The sequence below is a fragment of the Seriola aureovittata genome, chromosome 11, assembly GCF_021018895.1.
Source record: "Seriola aureovittata isolate HTS-2021-v1 ecotype China chromosome 11, ASM2101889v1, whole genome shotgun sequence".
NCBI classification, from domain to species: domain Eukaryota; kingdom Metazoa; phylum Chordata; class Actinopteri; order Carangiformes; family Carangidae; genus Seriola; species Seriola aureovittata.
The window spans coordinates 4,365,023-4,381,844 of record NC_079374.1 but is presented as its reverse complement, the minus strand read 5'-3'; the positions used below and the strand labels follow the sequence as shown (position 1 = coordinate 4,381,844).

Sequence of the window (16,822 nt, the reverse complement as noted above, 5' to 3'; positions counted from 1 at the left end):
CGGCTTGCGTGCAACATCTGCTGGGAGCAGCTCGGGGGTCTTGCTCGATGCATCGGTCTACTCCCTGCATGGTGCAGAGTCAGAGGCTCAAAACAGCAGCAAAAAAAGACCTGACCTATTTATAGCTTGGCCTTTTGTAGAAACCACTAGTCGCAGGAGTGAGCTGCTTTGAGCAACACATCTCTGCCCTGCAGCTCAGCTGAGCAGCACACACGGAGCCTCGGCTGAGTGCACCTTTCCTGACTTTCGGTAGCCATCCAAAAAGGGAACTTTGCTTTTGAACGCAATGTTTCGGAGAAACTTTCCTCATGCAAACTGCTGGAGCCACATGTGACAGCTGCTACTAATACTGACACGGCTGCTGCACTAGCCTACCACTAAAAATAGCACTACCTCTGCAGGAGCATTAGAGTAGCACACCGAGTTAGCTAGTAGCTCCTCTCTAGCAACTACCCAGAATATCCATAACGTGCAACACAATGAGAACATCCAGAAAAACCCTTATAACCATCTAATAATGCCTTAGTGAGTATTTAGCAACGACCTGAACAGTAACCACCCAGAAACACTGTGTCAACCACTGAACAGCTCTTCACTACAAACCCCACAGCAACTCCTGGCAGCTACAGTGAACATGCTAACATTGACCTGCCAAGACAACGAACAGCTGAAGTGAAGTTTGTCGGCAGATATCCATAGAAGTTTTAACCTTTTTGTAGTTTTTATTCATCATTTAAAGAAACAGTCACATAGGACACAAACTACTGGATATGACGTAAGGCTTAAGCTACATCCACGCTCATGAATTTTCTTTTTAAAACGGTGCTTTAAAACAAACCGATCTTCGTCCGGTCGAGCGTTTTAGCTCCGTAGCAGAAACGATCTCCGTCCATACTAACACACCGGAAAACTCATATCACATGACCATTCATGTACACTGGGCGTTTTAGGGTAGTGAGTGTGGCGTAAACACAACAGAAGTGATGCATTTTGAAACTAAAACAAATCATTGTTGATGTCGCCTTAGAGTGTTTTCACATAAAGGAAAAAAGGAGTTGAATTCTGAAGTAATTTAATATAAACCCATTTGTTTGTCATTATCTTGAAAGCCACTTAGCAGCAAGTGTTGGCTGTAAAAGATTGAATCAGCTCATTGATAGCGACATAAGAAAAGATTAATTTCCCCTGCAGGGGCATCGGTGTAAAGAGATGCATAATTATTTAATAAAACGTAAGTCTGGTCACTGGGATAATATAATTCATATTTTTATTATGGATTTGTTGCTTTTGGATTATTAATATCAGGTACATAATGACTGACCTTTGTAAACAATGATGACTCCCATTTCTTTTTCAGGTGTATAATTTAACCTGTGTCTCTATGTAATGGGCTGATTCTCCGTCTCTTCTCTCCTCTCAGACGGACGTGATGCACCAGAGTGTGTATGAGCTGGTCCACACAGAGGACCAGCAGGAGCTCAGGAGAAACTTGCACTGGGCTCTGAATCCTCCTGCCGCTGCGTCTGCCGTTACCCAGGACTCCCCCCAAGGTGATCCCTCCTTCCTCCCTCCCTACATGAGCCTTTCATTACAACCACGACAGAACCGTGAGGTCCTGTTTGGACTGGATACTCTGGTCTGAAGTGGAAACAACACACCAAATCAAGGAGTTGTCACTTAAAGGTTGAACAATATTTGACTTGAGCTTGAACAGTGTTTCTGAATTTGATGTTTCTATGCAAATAAATCAGAAACATTTGCATAGAAACATCTAACCCTGACCATGTGAAGAAACACTGTGCAGCCTGGGAACTGCAAGCTGTTGGAGGTCATGCACATTTTATTTGCATATGCACAGACACTATATTGCACTGCAGCCTGGAAGCTGGTTTGACCTTACATGCACTGTGAACAGGTGTCCAGGTTTTCGTCCAATCAAAAACGTCTTTCAGTAAAACTTCCTGTGCTTCTAAAAACACGGAGTTTAAATATTTAATAGGAAGATTTGAATCTTCTTTCTGCAGTTTCATCCCAAAAATCTGTAGCACTGCTGAATGTGCTGCACTCTTCTGCAGCCCTCAGTGTGTGTGCGCACGCACGTGTGTGTGTGTGTGTGTGTGTGAGAGAGAGTGTGTGTGTGTGTGTGAGAGAGAGAGAGAGTGTGTGTGTGTGTGTGTGAGAGAGAGAGAGAGAGTTTGGACATCAATATCAGAGGGTTAAGTACACACAGTTGAGGCATTAAACTGTAAGACCATCCTCAGGTCAGGTCACATGACCCTGTAATCTTCACTGTGGCTTATGAGGTGAACTGGTCCCAGATCTGTACTTGGGTTTTAAGATGCTTATGTCTGTGTGCTTTGGTTCTGAGCAATGTGTTTAGGTTAAGACCTACAGCCCCTGACACAGCTCACCCGCTCCTGCACCGACCCCCCCCTCCACCCCTCCGTAGCTACAACAAATGCAGTCACTTGGTGTGTTAGGTCAGATCTAGCTCAAGACATCATTACATAAGTGTATTTTGTACAGTGGACGGCAGCTGATGATATGAGACAACATTAAAGCATAAGCATAAATACAGGCGGCAGCTTGAAGCCAGGTCAATGTCACAGTTATGACATTATGAAGGTAAAACAACAGACAATAAATCAGGAAACACTGTATTACTGTGGCACATGAAGATGACACTGTCGAGGAGTTCAGTGCATATTCAAGAAAATATTAATAAAGATACCGTTAAACTTACTTAAGTTCTGTAATATGAGACCATGATGTGTAATATATGAACTGGAGGAATCTGAATCGACATGCGACCTGGAAGAGCCGGGGATCGAACCACCAACCTTCTGATTAGTGGACAACCTGCTGTTGCAGCTATAGACTGATACAAAGATGTGTTTTTCTGAGTGAATTAAACATTTTGTAGTTTTTAAAAAAAAAAAAAAAAAAGTATGGCTTTAGTTTTATTACTTCTCATAATTCTACAATATGAAAACTCAACAGTCTCCAACCTGCACTAAACAGAGGAGAGAAGAAAAACAACTAACAAATATATCAACTCCACACACACACACACACACACACACACACACACAAATGTCCAGTAAACATCCACAGTACCACTGTCACATGAAGAATCATAGTCCTTGTAGAATAAACATATAAAATATTGTCCATAAATATAATTAAATTGTTACTTCTGCTGCAGTTTTAACACCAGATTCTCACATTAAAACTGAATAATCATTGTGGCTCATATTTTGTTTCCCACAGATATGGAACCTGACAGCAGCTCCGCTCTGGTCACCTACAACCCCGAACAGCTTCCCCCTGAAAACTCGTCCTTCCTGGAGAGGAGCTTCGTGTGTCGGTTCCGCTGCCTGCTGGACAACTCCTCCGGCTTCCTGGTAGGTCACGCGTCACACAGCGACTGAGAGGAAACTTGGATTTGTCTCAGTGAGACGCGTCGCTTTGTAGATCACAGAAAATACTACTACAGTCAGTCATTTAACGCTTTTAAGAGACATGAAGAAGAACATGGTCTTTTTAAATGCTTCAAAGGTTTAAAAAATAGCTTCAGGCTGAGAGAAGGATTGAGAGTGAATCAGTATTTTTAGTGACATTTTGGTAAAAAAAAAAAAAAAAAAGCAAAGTGTTGTGGGCGTAGTGAGCATATGGATGAAAAGCAGAGAACTGGATTAAGCTGAAGGCAATGGGTGTCACAGACTTACAGTAGAGTAGTCAAACCAATCTGACACAGGCAAAGGGGATGGGGGATATTTTCCTAAAACACACTCCAGTGATACCCGAGGACACGTCAGTCAGAGTAACGCCTTGCTATGATTAGCGCCTACTTTGTATTATTTTGTGCAAATGAATGAATGGGCCTCTCAGATATTTGCACATTTGAAAAACGGTTCTAAACTGCTTTCCAGGCTTTGAACATCCAGGGCCGGCTCAAGTTCCTGCACGGACAGAACCAGCGGCAAGAGAACGGAGGGAAGGCGCCGCCGCAGCTCGCCCTCTTTGCCATCGCCACTCCTCTGCAGCCTCCGTCCATCCTGGAGATCAGGACCAAGAACATGATCTTCAGAACCAAACACAAGCTGGACTTCACACCCTTGGCCTGCGATGCAAAGTAATGAAACTTCTGTTTTACTGTTGACTGCCACTTGGCTCGTTGAGATGGTTGTTTTTGGGAGGCTAAAGCAGTAAATTCAGAACTTAATGTTACATCCTATGAAGTTGTTCACTAGTTCAGTCATATATGATCAATGATGAGTAACTTATTGTCTTTTTGCACAGGGGGAAGATAGTTTTGGGGTACACAGAGGCTGAGCTGCGCGTACGAGGATCCGGCTACCAGTTCATCCATGCAGCAGATATGTTGTACTGTGCAGAGAACCATGTCAGAAGTAAGTTGTGTCACCGTGCCAACCAAGCTATAAAACCCTTCTTCAAAATATATTTAGGCAGAATTTGACGCCAGGAAAATGTTTTTTTATTGACGTCATTCACTTTGTGCACTTGTTCTATTCAGTCTTTAACTTCACTGCCACTTCCAGATCAACTGGTCAGCATCAGCTCAGTGAAAATAAACAACAAAATGAGAGGGTCATTCACCATGTCTTTTAAGTATTTTTTGGCGGTATTTTATTTTTATTAGACAGGAGCAGACAAGAAGAAATGGGGAAACATTTAAGGAAACTTTATTGGGTAACAATAAAAAAAACCCAAAGATATCAAAGGTATCAACTACTCTCAAAGACACACAAGTAGCAGTTTATCAGATTTTATACGATTCTGAAAAGAGCATAATCCTCTATACTGCTGTCTTTACAATGAAGCTGGCTGCATGTTAACACAGGGTTAAGGTGGCACAAAAGAGGTGGTTGTTATGAGGTCTGAAGCTGTTTTCTAATGTAATAAGAAATGGTTAGTCTTTGCTGTTTATATGACAGAGCCATGCTGCTATTTTAGATTCAGTCCTGCCAAAAAAAAAAAAAAAAAAAAAGTTGAAGAGGTCCTGTTGAACCTGGTCAGAGAGTTCAGACAGCTTTCACAAGTAATCCTGCTGGATTATGGAGCAGATTGAGCAAAGCTGCAGAGCTGCCAGAGGAGAGGATAGGGCCCACAAATCCACTGCATGAGCAAAACATCAGAGATGATCCATACAACAGTGGCGACACACAAACACTTCAGAGCACAGATATGTTACCGACCGCTCTCTCGTCACTGGAGCGCAAGGATCAGGGTTTGCCGATTATCTTTGTATTCATTTTTGTCTTTAACACCTTGCATGCTTGGTGCCCTCTTCCCAGCACAAACTCTCTGATCTGGTCTCTTCCATTCAGCCTGACTTTATATCATGTTAGAGTCGGGTTTGTGGCTTTACTCACCTTCCAAATTTACTTTTCATCCTTCTCAAAATTGTACAAAAGGATGACGGAGCACCAGGTTTATGGATTCTGACATAGGGCTAAAGGGAAGACACAAAGTAAGCAAAGTTGGGGAGGGTGGCTTTGCCCCATCACATGGACACATTTTAGGACAAGGTCCCTTTTTTACAACCCTTAAGGTGCACTTCTCCAGACTGTGCACTAAACACAGTGGCACCCATGTCCTCTTTGGACATTCCCCACCAGCCTGAGACGACGATTGGCCTGAAGCCACATGACCACAGGCCCAACTTATCTTTGAAGAAGCCCCATAGGCAGAGATGTGTATGTCCACATATGATAAGCTGTTTTATATTTTCTCTTCTCATACCTGTCTTAAGTACATGTTACTTGTGATATGTTTTGTGATGACCCTGATTAAGGCCACAAGCTGAAATGTGTTGGTCTAATAAAGTTCTGGAGTTTTGCTGGAGGCTTAAGGCATTTTTTATATCAAGATGATCTTGTGTAAGTCCCCATGATCCAACCAGTGAGTAATTTGTAATATAAAGCAGTGGAAGCACATTACTGAAAATATTTGTAATAACTAATAACTCCTGAGAGGATGTCAGTCAGTTGGGTCGTCAATCAAACACTTTGGTTCACGTTCATCCAAAGGTTTCCTCAAGGTTCCTGTTGATACTCATGGTTCCTAGAGATGACTGCTAATGTTTCTGGTGACCTTAACTCGCCATCAGCAACTAGTACAACAATTAGTACAAGCACACACGACACAACAAACACAATAGACGAAGCACACAGTACAATTACACAAGTTGACAAAGAGACTCCAAGGAGAAAGGTATCAAAAAATAAACAGGTGAGATAGGAAACTGCCCCTGTCCGCCAGGAGAATCATACATGACAAAACTAGAGTGCAAAACAGAACTGAACAAGAAAACAGACATAAATAAGACAAAAGAACATGGGCGGAGGAGCTAGACTATCAGTATAGTATATAGATTAAGACAGAGATTACACAGACTAGTAGTTGGGTCTCATCGAGCATTGTCAAAAATGGCTTCCACACCTTCTGGAAAAACCTTTGTGAGTGCTGTTTGCTATAACGAATCTGTTCCATCCTAGCAATAGAAAGCATCTTGTTGAGCCACCTCTTGAAATGTCGGGGCGATGGAGACTTCCAGTAATATTAAGGACTCCAGCGTTTTACCTGTACTTCTATTAAGGTTCTAGGACTAGAATCCAGAGAGAGTTTCATTCATTAATGTTAAGTCTCTCTTTTTTTTACTTTGGTATGAAATTCCATCAACATGCTCAGTTGTATAGTTTGGACACTTAAATAACGCAACCTTTTTTGGATTTACAGCCATTGAGTTTCTACCCCTCTACCAACAGCTCTTGACTCTGTCCTTGCTGAAATGAAAAAGTGCTTTCGGCAATGTTAATTTTCTTACAAAGTTCACTCATTATAACTGTGTTTGTGCTCCATATTGTGTAGTGATGAAGACTGGAGAGAGTGGTCTGACTGTGTTCAGGCTCCTCACCAAGGAGAATCGCTGGAAATGGGTCCAGGCCAATGCCAGGCTGGTGTACAAGAATGGCAAACCAGACTACATCATCGCCACCCAGAGGCCTCTTTTGTATGTTCCTATGATCCCTTGATTTATGCAAAGATTTTAAGAGTTTATCCCAAGAGGGAAGCATGCTTTATGTGATGACGTTATGTGATGACACATTTTTAAACATTTGTGACACTTACAAACACCTTCAATCACGAGAAAGCGGGTAAGAACCAAACACAAGCAGGAAACGTTGATACCGTGGTGAGATCTCCAGATGATAATTATGTGTTCTGTCATTGTAGGGATGAAGAGGGAGGAGAGCACTTGCGCAAGCGCTCCATGCATCTACCCTTTACCTACGCTACAGGTGAGGCTCTACTCTACCAGTCCAACCATCCCATTGCAGGCTTTAGAGATGGAAGCCTGGAGAAAAACGGTAGCAAGTCGAAGAAGAGCCGGACTGACAGGCTGCTGAGGGATGGTCTGGACCCTGGCTCCCTCCTGGGGGCGTTAATGAGTCAGGATGAGTCGGTGTACGTTTGCCAGCCCGCTCTGGAGCCCAAAATGTCCTTCCACAGCAGCTTTTTTGGAGAGCAGATGGGCTTCTCTGACTCCGAACCACCTTCCAGCTTGCACAGAAGCTGGGACGAGCCAAGCAACGGCATGGTAGTTCCAGGCATCACAGAGCCAAACACAAGCTTCGACCCACTGCTTGCCACTCTGGACTCCCTCTCCTTGGAAAGCCAAGGTGTTGTGGACGCAGACGAGGGCGGGTGTTCAAACGGTGAGCTATTCGGAGCTCTGGAGGGGTTGGGGCTGAGTGCTGAGGACCTGGAGCTGCTGTTGCTGGATGAGCGGATGATCAGAGTTGAGATGGACCCCGAACGCGTGCCCACTTTGGACGACCTGCTGACGAATGACGAGATCCTTTCATATATCTACGACTCCATAGAGGGAAAGACTGATTCCGCAGAGCACGGAGGACAGGTGCCTCCTAGTACGTCCTCAGCGACAGCCACAACACTGTCACTACCTGAAAGTAATCCCACCTCTGACGCTAACGTGCAAATGCAGTTTCCTCACCATAAGCCTCCCCTGGTGGGGCAGGCTCCCATCGTCCAGCTGTCCCAGCAGATGCAACAGCACCTCAACATGCGAACAGGTAAAGTAGCACATGACTGGGGTCAACAGAGCGACCACTTGGCAAACACGATAGTCAACGGAGAACTGCTGGGGCAAAATCAATCTATTCCCAACGGACAGTGGACTGCCCAAGACATTCTCACCAGTGCAGGGATACAACTGGACCCCTTTAACAAACAACAGACTATTTTCAATGGCAAGGCCTCAGAGCTGGATGGCGAGCTCCATCAGCAGCAGACACATCAACGCTACCTTCAGCAGAAGCAACCGAGGATGCAGAACCAGGGCTCGCAGCAGTGCCATGCCAAACAGAAGGCGGCCAACCTCAACGGACTGTGCGGCATCTCCAGCACGGAGCATTCAGCCGGGAAATCCCAGTGGCAGGACTTCGGATTCAGTGAGAGTCTGGGCAGCAACCCCTGCCTTGATAACAGCCAAAAACCTCTTACAAACACCTCACTAGATTCTTGCATGGATTATAGTATGCCTGACATTGACAATGCAGATTACACTATCAGTGGAAGTGGTTTGCTTGGGCGTAGCGGGCAGCAGCACGGGGCCGAGTCCATGGTCTCATCCTTCCAGGGGATGAACCACAAACGGCAACAGGAGCAAATCCCGGTTCCTTTGGCCCAGGTCATCTCCAGCCTGTCGCAGTGCCCGCCCCCCAACGCCTCCCTGGAGCAGATCCTGGGAGTGGGCAAGCCCTGCCGGCAGCTGGACCACTACGGCCACATGGTGACCTCGGAGATGCCTCATGAGCCCAATCATAGTAAGGTGAGGTCACTGAAACACTGACACGCTGTTATGACAATGAAATCACAGCTAGCTAAAACAGTTTGAGTTTGGGTGTTCAGTATGTATACTTACTGCCTTTATGGAGCTTTCAACTGCATCCTCATGCTCTTCACCACTGGGGAAATGGTTCTTTGCAAAAAAACATATGTTATTATCAACATGTGTTTAACTTTTTTTCCTCTTTTTAAAGTTCAATACTTTGGTCTAGAGCTGCAAAAATTAATCGATTAATCAGTCTAAAGAAAACTATTTTGATGCTCAGTAAGTAACTGAGCATCAAAATAGTTTTAAGTCATTTTTCAAAAAAAAATCCCAAATGTTTGTTATTTCCAGGTTGTCAAAAGTGACATTTTACTGCATTTCTGGGTCTAACATTATATTAAAATGAATATTGTGGGTTTTTTGGCCGTTGGTTGGACAAAACGAGACTCTCCAGGATATTGTGATGGGCATTTTTCAGTTTTCTGATGTTGTACACATCTTTATCGATGAATTGAGAAAATCATACAGAGTAATAATCATGAGTTGCAGCCTTACTTTGGTCCTCAGTGTATTACAGTGATCCCCAGAGGACGCCTTCTAGTGACCGTGCTGATCTGCAGTATTTTCATCCAACACCAACAGCAGCTCAGATTTTCCACTTTGACTTTACCACATATTAATGCCCAGTTGTTGTGATATTTGCTGTCGATGATCCTGACACACAGCAGATGACTGATAATTTACTCACACTCTGACCTTTACTCTAATGGTTATGCCAAAATGTCCAACTGCAGCCTCCTAATGATAAACTGTCAACATTTAATACAGATTCTTATTGGCAGGCAGCTGTGACATTTGCAGATTTAATTCATGCTCATCACAAAAGGAACCTTCTAATTAAGATGAACACCTCACTGTCATTTTCACATGTCCACAACATTCAGAATCCTGAAACACGCCTGTGATACGTTTGATTAATGCGCCAATATTCCTTCATTCATTTGTTATGCTGTATTGTAATGTATGTGCAGGCGAACCTCACTTTATCACACAGATAAAACTGTTCTGCTTATTGTCAGTCCTTGGATTCATTATTATAAAGGGCAGTGTGTTTTGTGAGTATCTTATTGTGACTCCTACTCACGTCAGGAGGTATCAGCAGCTAAATTGTTTAGGACTTGTTCACTCATTTATTCCCTCCATTCAAAGCTAGTGCACATGAATGTACATCTTTTTATTCTCATTATAAGTATTTCAAGCTATGAAATAGAACTACGATGTGTGGATATTAAATAATGAGACTAATGCTGGTTCAACTTTGACTAAAGTCCATTAAACCCTTGGTAAATGGATCAAAATTGAATCAAATCAGATTAGTCATTGCTCCCCTAACACTGTGTGCCAGAATAAGAGAATAGGTCAATCCAAGGCAGAAATGTAAAGATTATTTTATTTTCTGTCATGTGCTAGGTGCTGCCCCTCAGCAGGCTTTGGCCAATCACAAGAAAGTGGCCTGAGCTAATATGGTCTGTGTCAGTCAGTCTCGACTGAGGGGCTGCATAACTTTCAGATAAATAAGGAGTTTTACTTAAACTGTGTGTCATGCAAAGCTTCTCTAGCGGAGTACCAGAATAACAATATAGAGCTGGAAATGAGCATAATAGGTCCTCTTACAGAACAGGCACGGAGCTGTGCTTGTTCTACATCTGTGTTTGGTTTATTTAGGTTCATTACTCAGGATCCAAAAATGGAAAAGACATGTTGTGTCAGCACAATTTGTTTTTCTCTTCCTCTCTCTTTCTATTTGTGACGTACGAAAAAAGGCCGGGCTGCACTATTGTTTTCTAAGTGTTTGAAGACAGGATGACAGGAGATGTAAAGGATTTGGTAAATCCAGTACATGAAGTTCATTACTACATGTATTGTGGTTTCTTGCCTGTAGGGGTCAGGTCCTCTTGATGTGTAAACAATGGTGCAAGAGATTTTAAGGACTGATGAGATGCATCAGTTTCTACCAGTTTCTTAAACAGAAAGTTTGAGATGTAGTCGTATGTCTGTGTTTATGTCTATATGTGTCTCGGCTCGAAAATACTAATTAACAGATTCAGATTTACTGCTGAAACTAGACTCACATTAATCAAACTAGACTCAGGCTTTTCTGTTATTTTGTCTACCACATTGATGGAATGATTTTGGCTAAAGTGATCAATTAAGTGTAAATTAATAGTTTAAAAATTCCACTCTGAGTTCTTAGATTTGTGGTTGAGTCTATAAAGTGTTGGATTTTTCAGGCAGGCGCAGCAGACGATATTTTTAGAGCAAAAAATATGATTATTGCTTTTATACTCAAGCTTTTGTAATCATTGAAAATTGCTCTCACTTCCACAATTTTCACTCATCATACACACTTATACTCCTTTCAAAATAAATGTTCCTTTCCAATCCAATCATTACAACCTCACACTGCAGCCAAACATTGTTCAAACCCACTCCACTGTATTGTAAAGTCTAATAGCAAAGATGCCAGATACATCAGGCTGAATTTGGGTGAAATGTGTATAAAACAGTTTCCTTTTGATTAAATGATGCAGACGTAAAAAAATTCAATATTTTCTTCCATAGCTTCAATGAGGAGCTGGAACAAGCTGATAAAGCATATGTACAGTACGTGTATTAGTGCTCCAACCCTGAAGCCACTATCGCTATTAAGACGTACACTTCCATACATATATGACCGTATTTCATAATATCCCTTCCTGCCCTCTGTATTCATGACGTCCTCTTCCCTGCGCAGATGGAGAACGGCTGCATCCTGAACAGTGCTTACCCAGGAGGCTGTGCTCTGCCCAATGGGAACGGACCAGCGCCCCCTGCTGTCCAGATGCCCGTCCCTGAGACGTTGTCCAGCCTCCCCGACCCACCAGCCACGGGCTTCTACCTCTGACCGTCTGACCAGGAGCAGTCCTCTGTTCGTGGCCAGAAACACACCATGACTGGAGCAGCCTTATACATCTTGACACCACAACAAACAAAGCTGAATAAACGTAGGCCTATATTATGTTTTTCTTCTTTTCTTTCATTTGGAATTTGGAATTTTTTTCGTGCGTGTGTGTGTGTGATGGGGGGATTATTGTGTTGTATTTCAAGTCATATTATCATATGAGTCCTTTGTTTACAATAATGCAGTCAAGAGTGCTCAGTTGAGTTTATTTTAAGTGATACAGAGAGGTAGGTATGAGTTTTATAAATCTGCATTCAGATCTAATACAAAGCACATTTTAGATTTTGGATAGCTCTGGGATTTTAATTATTCACTATTTATGACATTTCATGCAGGAATGTGTTATATTTTATGTACCATGAAAGATCAAGATAACACGAGGAAGTGAAGCCCTGAAACATTTTGATCGATGGGGTTATTGGTGGGTCAATGACTGATACCACTTTACCACTGGAAGTTCAATACAACCCATCATTTGCAGTAGGTTAAGGGATTAGATTTAGATTTTGTCATTTTTTGAAGCAAAAATACTTAATAACATTTCCTGGTTCCAGCTTCTCAACTGTCAGGATTTGCTGTTTTTCTTTCTCTTTAATTAAATTGAACATCTTTGAGTTTAAAACTGTCATTTGGACAAAATAAGTCGCATTGCGTGACATTTTACAGACAAACCGATTTATCGATCAATCAAGAAAATAATCAGCATATTAATCGAGAATAAAAATAGTTGCAGCCTTGAATTGTAAGATTCAAAAACCAACAGATGCAGATGAACTGAATTCATGAATGTACAGAAACAGAAAGGAGAGGGTCTGACCAATCTGACCAAGCACCAAATGTAGTTCTGTCACTCTTCTAATTTGGTATCAGGGTTCAGACGATGTGCTTTGCTTTGTATCTGAATGCAACACACACACACACACACACACACACACACACACACCACACACCCTGTCAGTGTAACTCCATCGTTTCTCCAAGTTTTTTTTTTGTTTTTTTTGGTTACCAGCAGTCGACAGGACATCAGCACCGCTCATAGTTTTTTCGTCATGCAACAAGAATGTAATCTTTCAGTGTTCGGTGATTTCTTTGTTGAACGGTTTCATTCGTCAACAATGAGATTAATCTGTGTATGTTTGAAAAAAGTATAGAATATGGAAATTATGGCTAGAAATATCCTGCACTTTATTTCAGGCACCCACTTAATGCAGATCTGTAGTCAGGGATACTGGGGTTATAAAATCAACAGACCCTGTTTTTATTTTATTTTTTTTGTTTTTTTTTTGTTTTTTGAAGCAACTGATGGAAGTTGGACCAGTTTGCATTTTCTATTCTTACGTTGAGGTACATTTCAGGTGATAGGTTAATGTCCTCACAAGCACAAACACTCCTGTACAATTGTTAGTGTCATCATTTTCATCTTTCTCCACTTGAATTATTAAAATTATTATTTTTTTGTTGTTGATAATGTTGATAATCTTGGACCTCTGGATGAGTTTTATTTCTTTTTTTTTATTTTGGTCTTTGTTAAAAGTTGAACTGACTTGATTAGAAGAAGTCACGTAATTTAAATTTTTCTGTATTTATTCATGTCCTACAGCAAGTAAGCATCCTGGATTGTTTTGAAGTTGATGTGTAAGACATTTTCTTGAACAAAAAGAAACATAGAAAAAGAAAATGTAATCCTTCGTGGTTCTCTTGCTAAGCAGTAGTTGCACCCGCTCTCCTGAGGGAATCAACAAAATCTTTTTTTTTTTTCTTATTCTTTTCATTTTTTACAGTGAATCCAGACCCAAATCCATTACAGTGAAATCAAACCCGAGTTTTTAAAAGGAAAAGTCTGACATCTTAGGAAATCATCTTGTCGGAGGCAGTGAAGACGGCTATAAAGCAACAAGTCCTCCAACCCTCGAGTGCCTCCTGAAATATCGTCCCTAAGGCGACGGGCGTCATGGTTGGTTGTCATGGTTACAATAATAAACACGCGGACCGATCCGAGAGCGGCGTACCTACGTACCGTTGCCTTGGTTACTGTAATAACGGTCACAGCTTGGTTAGGTTTAGGCACAAAAAACTACGCGGTTAGGTTTAGGAAAAGATCGTGATATGGGTTAAAATAAGTACTTCCTCAACATTAGACGATCTCTGTTGTCATGGTTACAGTAATAGCAACGTGGTTAACTTTGTCCAACAACATAAACTGCTACTTTAACGTGAGAATTGAACACTGCGCACCTGTGTTTTCTTCACTCATTCTTTCACTCTGACGCGGACTTTGTCGCGCAATGTATTACGTCAACGCACTTTTCCCTCTGCTCCCGTCATAATTACTACGGCCGCTAGATGACGCCTAACAACAACACGTAACTGCACAAACGACCTAATGGCTCGTTCCAATGATGAAGACACTGGATCTCCTCACCGGATATGTCGCCCGAGTTAAAAGACGAACATATTTCCCCCAAAATGTCAGACTTTTTCTTTTAAATGGTAGCAAACTTGGTGATATATCAGGTCAGTAACTTCAGGTCTTGGGGGTAGTTACAGAATGACAAACACTGAAAAACCAAATGTGAGTATTAAAAAGAGATCTTTACTGGACGGATACAGTTCTGAATGTTTCTTGTACATAGTGAAATGACTGGAAAATGATGCAGAGTAGAATTATTTCATCAAGAAGGTGATGCTGAAAAGAGATTTCCATTTAATTGTTCAAAATAATGTCATTACTGTTGGTATTAATATTATTGCTGTAATGTTTTATGTTGCAATGTGATACACACGTGGTTACATGTCATTCAGATTGACTTTGTTTCTTTCCCTTTCTTTTTTCTACAGCAGAAATGTTTGCTATATTTAATATGATTAATGTGACTTATTAACAATGTGAAAAAAAATGTGTGTGTATATATAAACAAGGCAAACCAGCTTTGACAAATACAGGTATGTACATAGTTTTACGTCAAGTCACTCATTTCAAGCACTATTTTTAAAACACATGCTTATCAAACTCCTTTGTTGATTCTTTTTTTTTTTTTTTTTTTAATTGTAAATAGTCTCTCATCACAAAACACTGGACTCTATGACAGCCCGAAAATGGTGCCATACTACTGAGACTTGTTAAATAGGCTCTAATGTTGGAGAGTTTAATTTTGTCTTTTTGCTTAGCCACGGTAACGTTAACATGCTAACAGGACAAGGTGTAGATGTTGCAGGTTTGATCCGTGTCCTTTGACTGCTTGTTTCAAATGTTTGTTTTTTTTCTTCCTTTTGAAATAAAAGGATTTCTTCAAATCACAGCGGGGAAAAAACCACAAACATCTTGCGAGCATACAACTCTGACCACTCATGCGTCTGCTTCTCTCTGAGTCCTCCAGTTTTGTATTCACTCAGACAGTAAAACGGCAGCAGGGGGTGTCCAACCTTTGTCAGTGACTCCTACCTGTGGACCCCTGACATGTAAAGGTGCTATATGTGTGTAGCATTTTAACATCAATAAATCATTACCACATTAACTCTGAGAAGTTTTTATATTACCGTTACAAAAGCACCGCCATGGCTGCAGAGTATGACCTTTAAATATTAGAAGTACTAGTCAGTTCAACGATCGTGCCACGACAACATGAGGTTAAAGGTATATTATTTTACACTTCTGTGTTTTATTTGAAGTGTTGATCCATGAGAAGATATATTTTTGGTTTTAAGAACCAAAGACCATCTCAGTGTAGTTTTACATCTGCTCTCTCAGGCTTCTCTCTGGAGCTCTAGTAACAACAGGTCGGTGAGCCAATCAGAAGAGAGGAGGCTCTGAGCCTCAGGTAAACACTCAGAGAAACCAAATCTTGCAAGGTTGGATGGTGGGTCCAGGTGGGCGGGGTTTGGGGCGTGGCTGAGAGCACAGTAAATTCTGTGAATCAAAATTTTAAGAAATCTATTACTAAAAAATCTCTGGAGCTGCAGCAGAAACTAATCATCTGTTCCTCGGCACATGTCCTAAACTTGTCAGGACAGGACCAGAATCATAAGCTCCTTGGCAGTGGTCACAGATTCAAACAGATACAGTACTGTGTGTATGTAAAATACTGAGTTTAATCATCAGCTGCTCAGCGGTCTCTGTGAAACACCAATTTACCTCCTCCTTCTTATCAAACCGTTCCCAAGAATTTTACATCAAAGATTCAGCTGCTGAACTAAAAAACAACTCATCTGTCATCAATAGTCAAATTAGTTGATCATTTACAAAATCACTGATTTACCTCCAGTTACTCAGTTAACTAACATCTCTTCAAGCTGCAACACAAAAGCCTGATGCTGCTGCTACTGCTTTCGTCTTAAATCAGAGCATCAAATCAGTGACACTGAAAATAAGTGATGTTTTGTTTTCTTTAAATGCAGCGCTATTTTCATCTTTGTCCACAGAGGTATAGATATGGTAAAGCACAAATCACCCGAGGCTGGCTTGATTCACTGCTACAATATTTAAAATCAAGCCGCAGAATATTGTTAATGGCCGGACGAGAAGGCAGAGGGTTGAGCACATACAGTATAATCCTATTATCAGCAATCCAAGATTTACATTCCATACAGTCATGCATTATTATTTTTCGAGTTAAAGCCAATAATAGCGCAAATGAATGTGAAGGTTTTGAGATGAATGTCAGAAAGACGCAGTGGAGATGTCACTTTGCGTCTCCTGAGGGCGTAGGAGGATATTTCCAGGGTGAGGCTGAGTGGTGGTTGGAGGGAGGTGGAGGGGGCACTGGAGCTCTCCTTGTATAAGCAAAGACACATATTGAGTCATTCTGATCTAACAAGGCAAAAGAAAGAACAATGGGAGTAAATGTGCCGGAGGGGCAGTGTCACAGATACAGTGTTCAGTGTGGCGATTTGTCAGGGCGAGTCGGCTGCACCGACTGCAGACATATTTAGATAATAACTAT

General features: G+C 41.6%; 1 protein-coding gene across 1 annotated transcript in view; it reads left to right on the top strand.

The window, feature by feature from the left end:
* The window catches only part of ahr1b (aryl hydrocarbon receptor 1b), a 40,543-nt gene extending 25,158 nt beyond the window's left edge, over positions 1-15,385 (top strand). The window contains exons 5-11 of the mRNA XM_056389542.1: positions 1,421-1,550; positions 3,271-3,404; positions 3,933-4,135; positions 4,303-4,412; positions 6,895-7,036; positions 7,261-8,878; positions 11,676-15,385. Coding sequence (XP_056245517.1) covers positions 1,421-1,550; positions 3,271-3,404; positions 3,933-4,135; positions 4,303-4,412; positions 6,895-7,036; positions 7,261-8,878; positions 11,676-11,825 — 2,487 coding nt within the window. The 3' untranslated portion in view covers positions 11,826-15,385. The remainder of the gene's footprint in view (positions 1-1,420; positions 1,551-3,270; positions 3,405-3,932; positions 4,136-4,302; positions 4,413-6,894; positions 7,037-7,260; positions 8,879-11,675) is intronic.
* Positions 15,386-16,822: the final 1,437 nt, after the last annotated feature.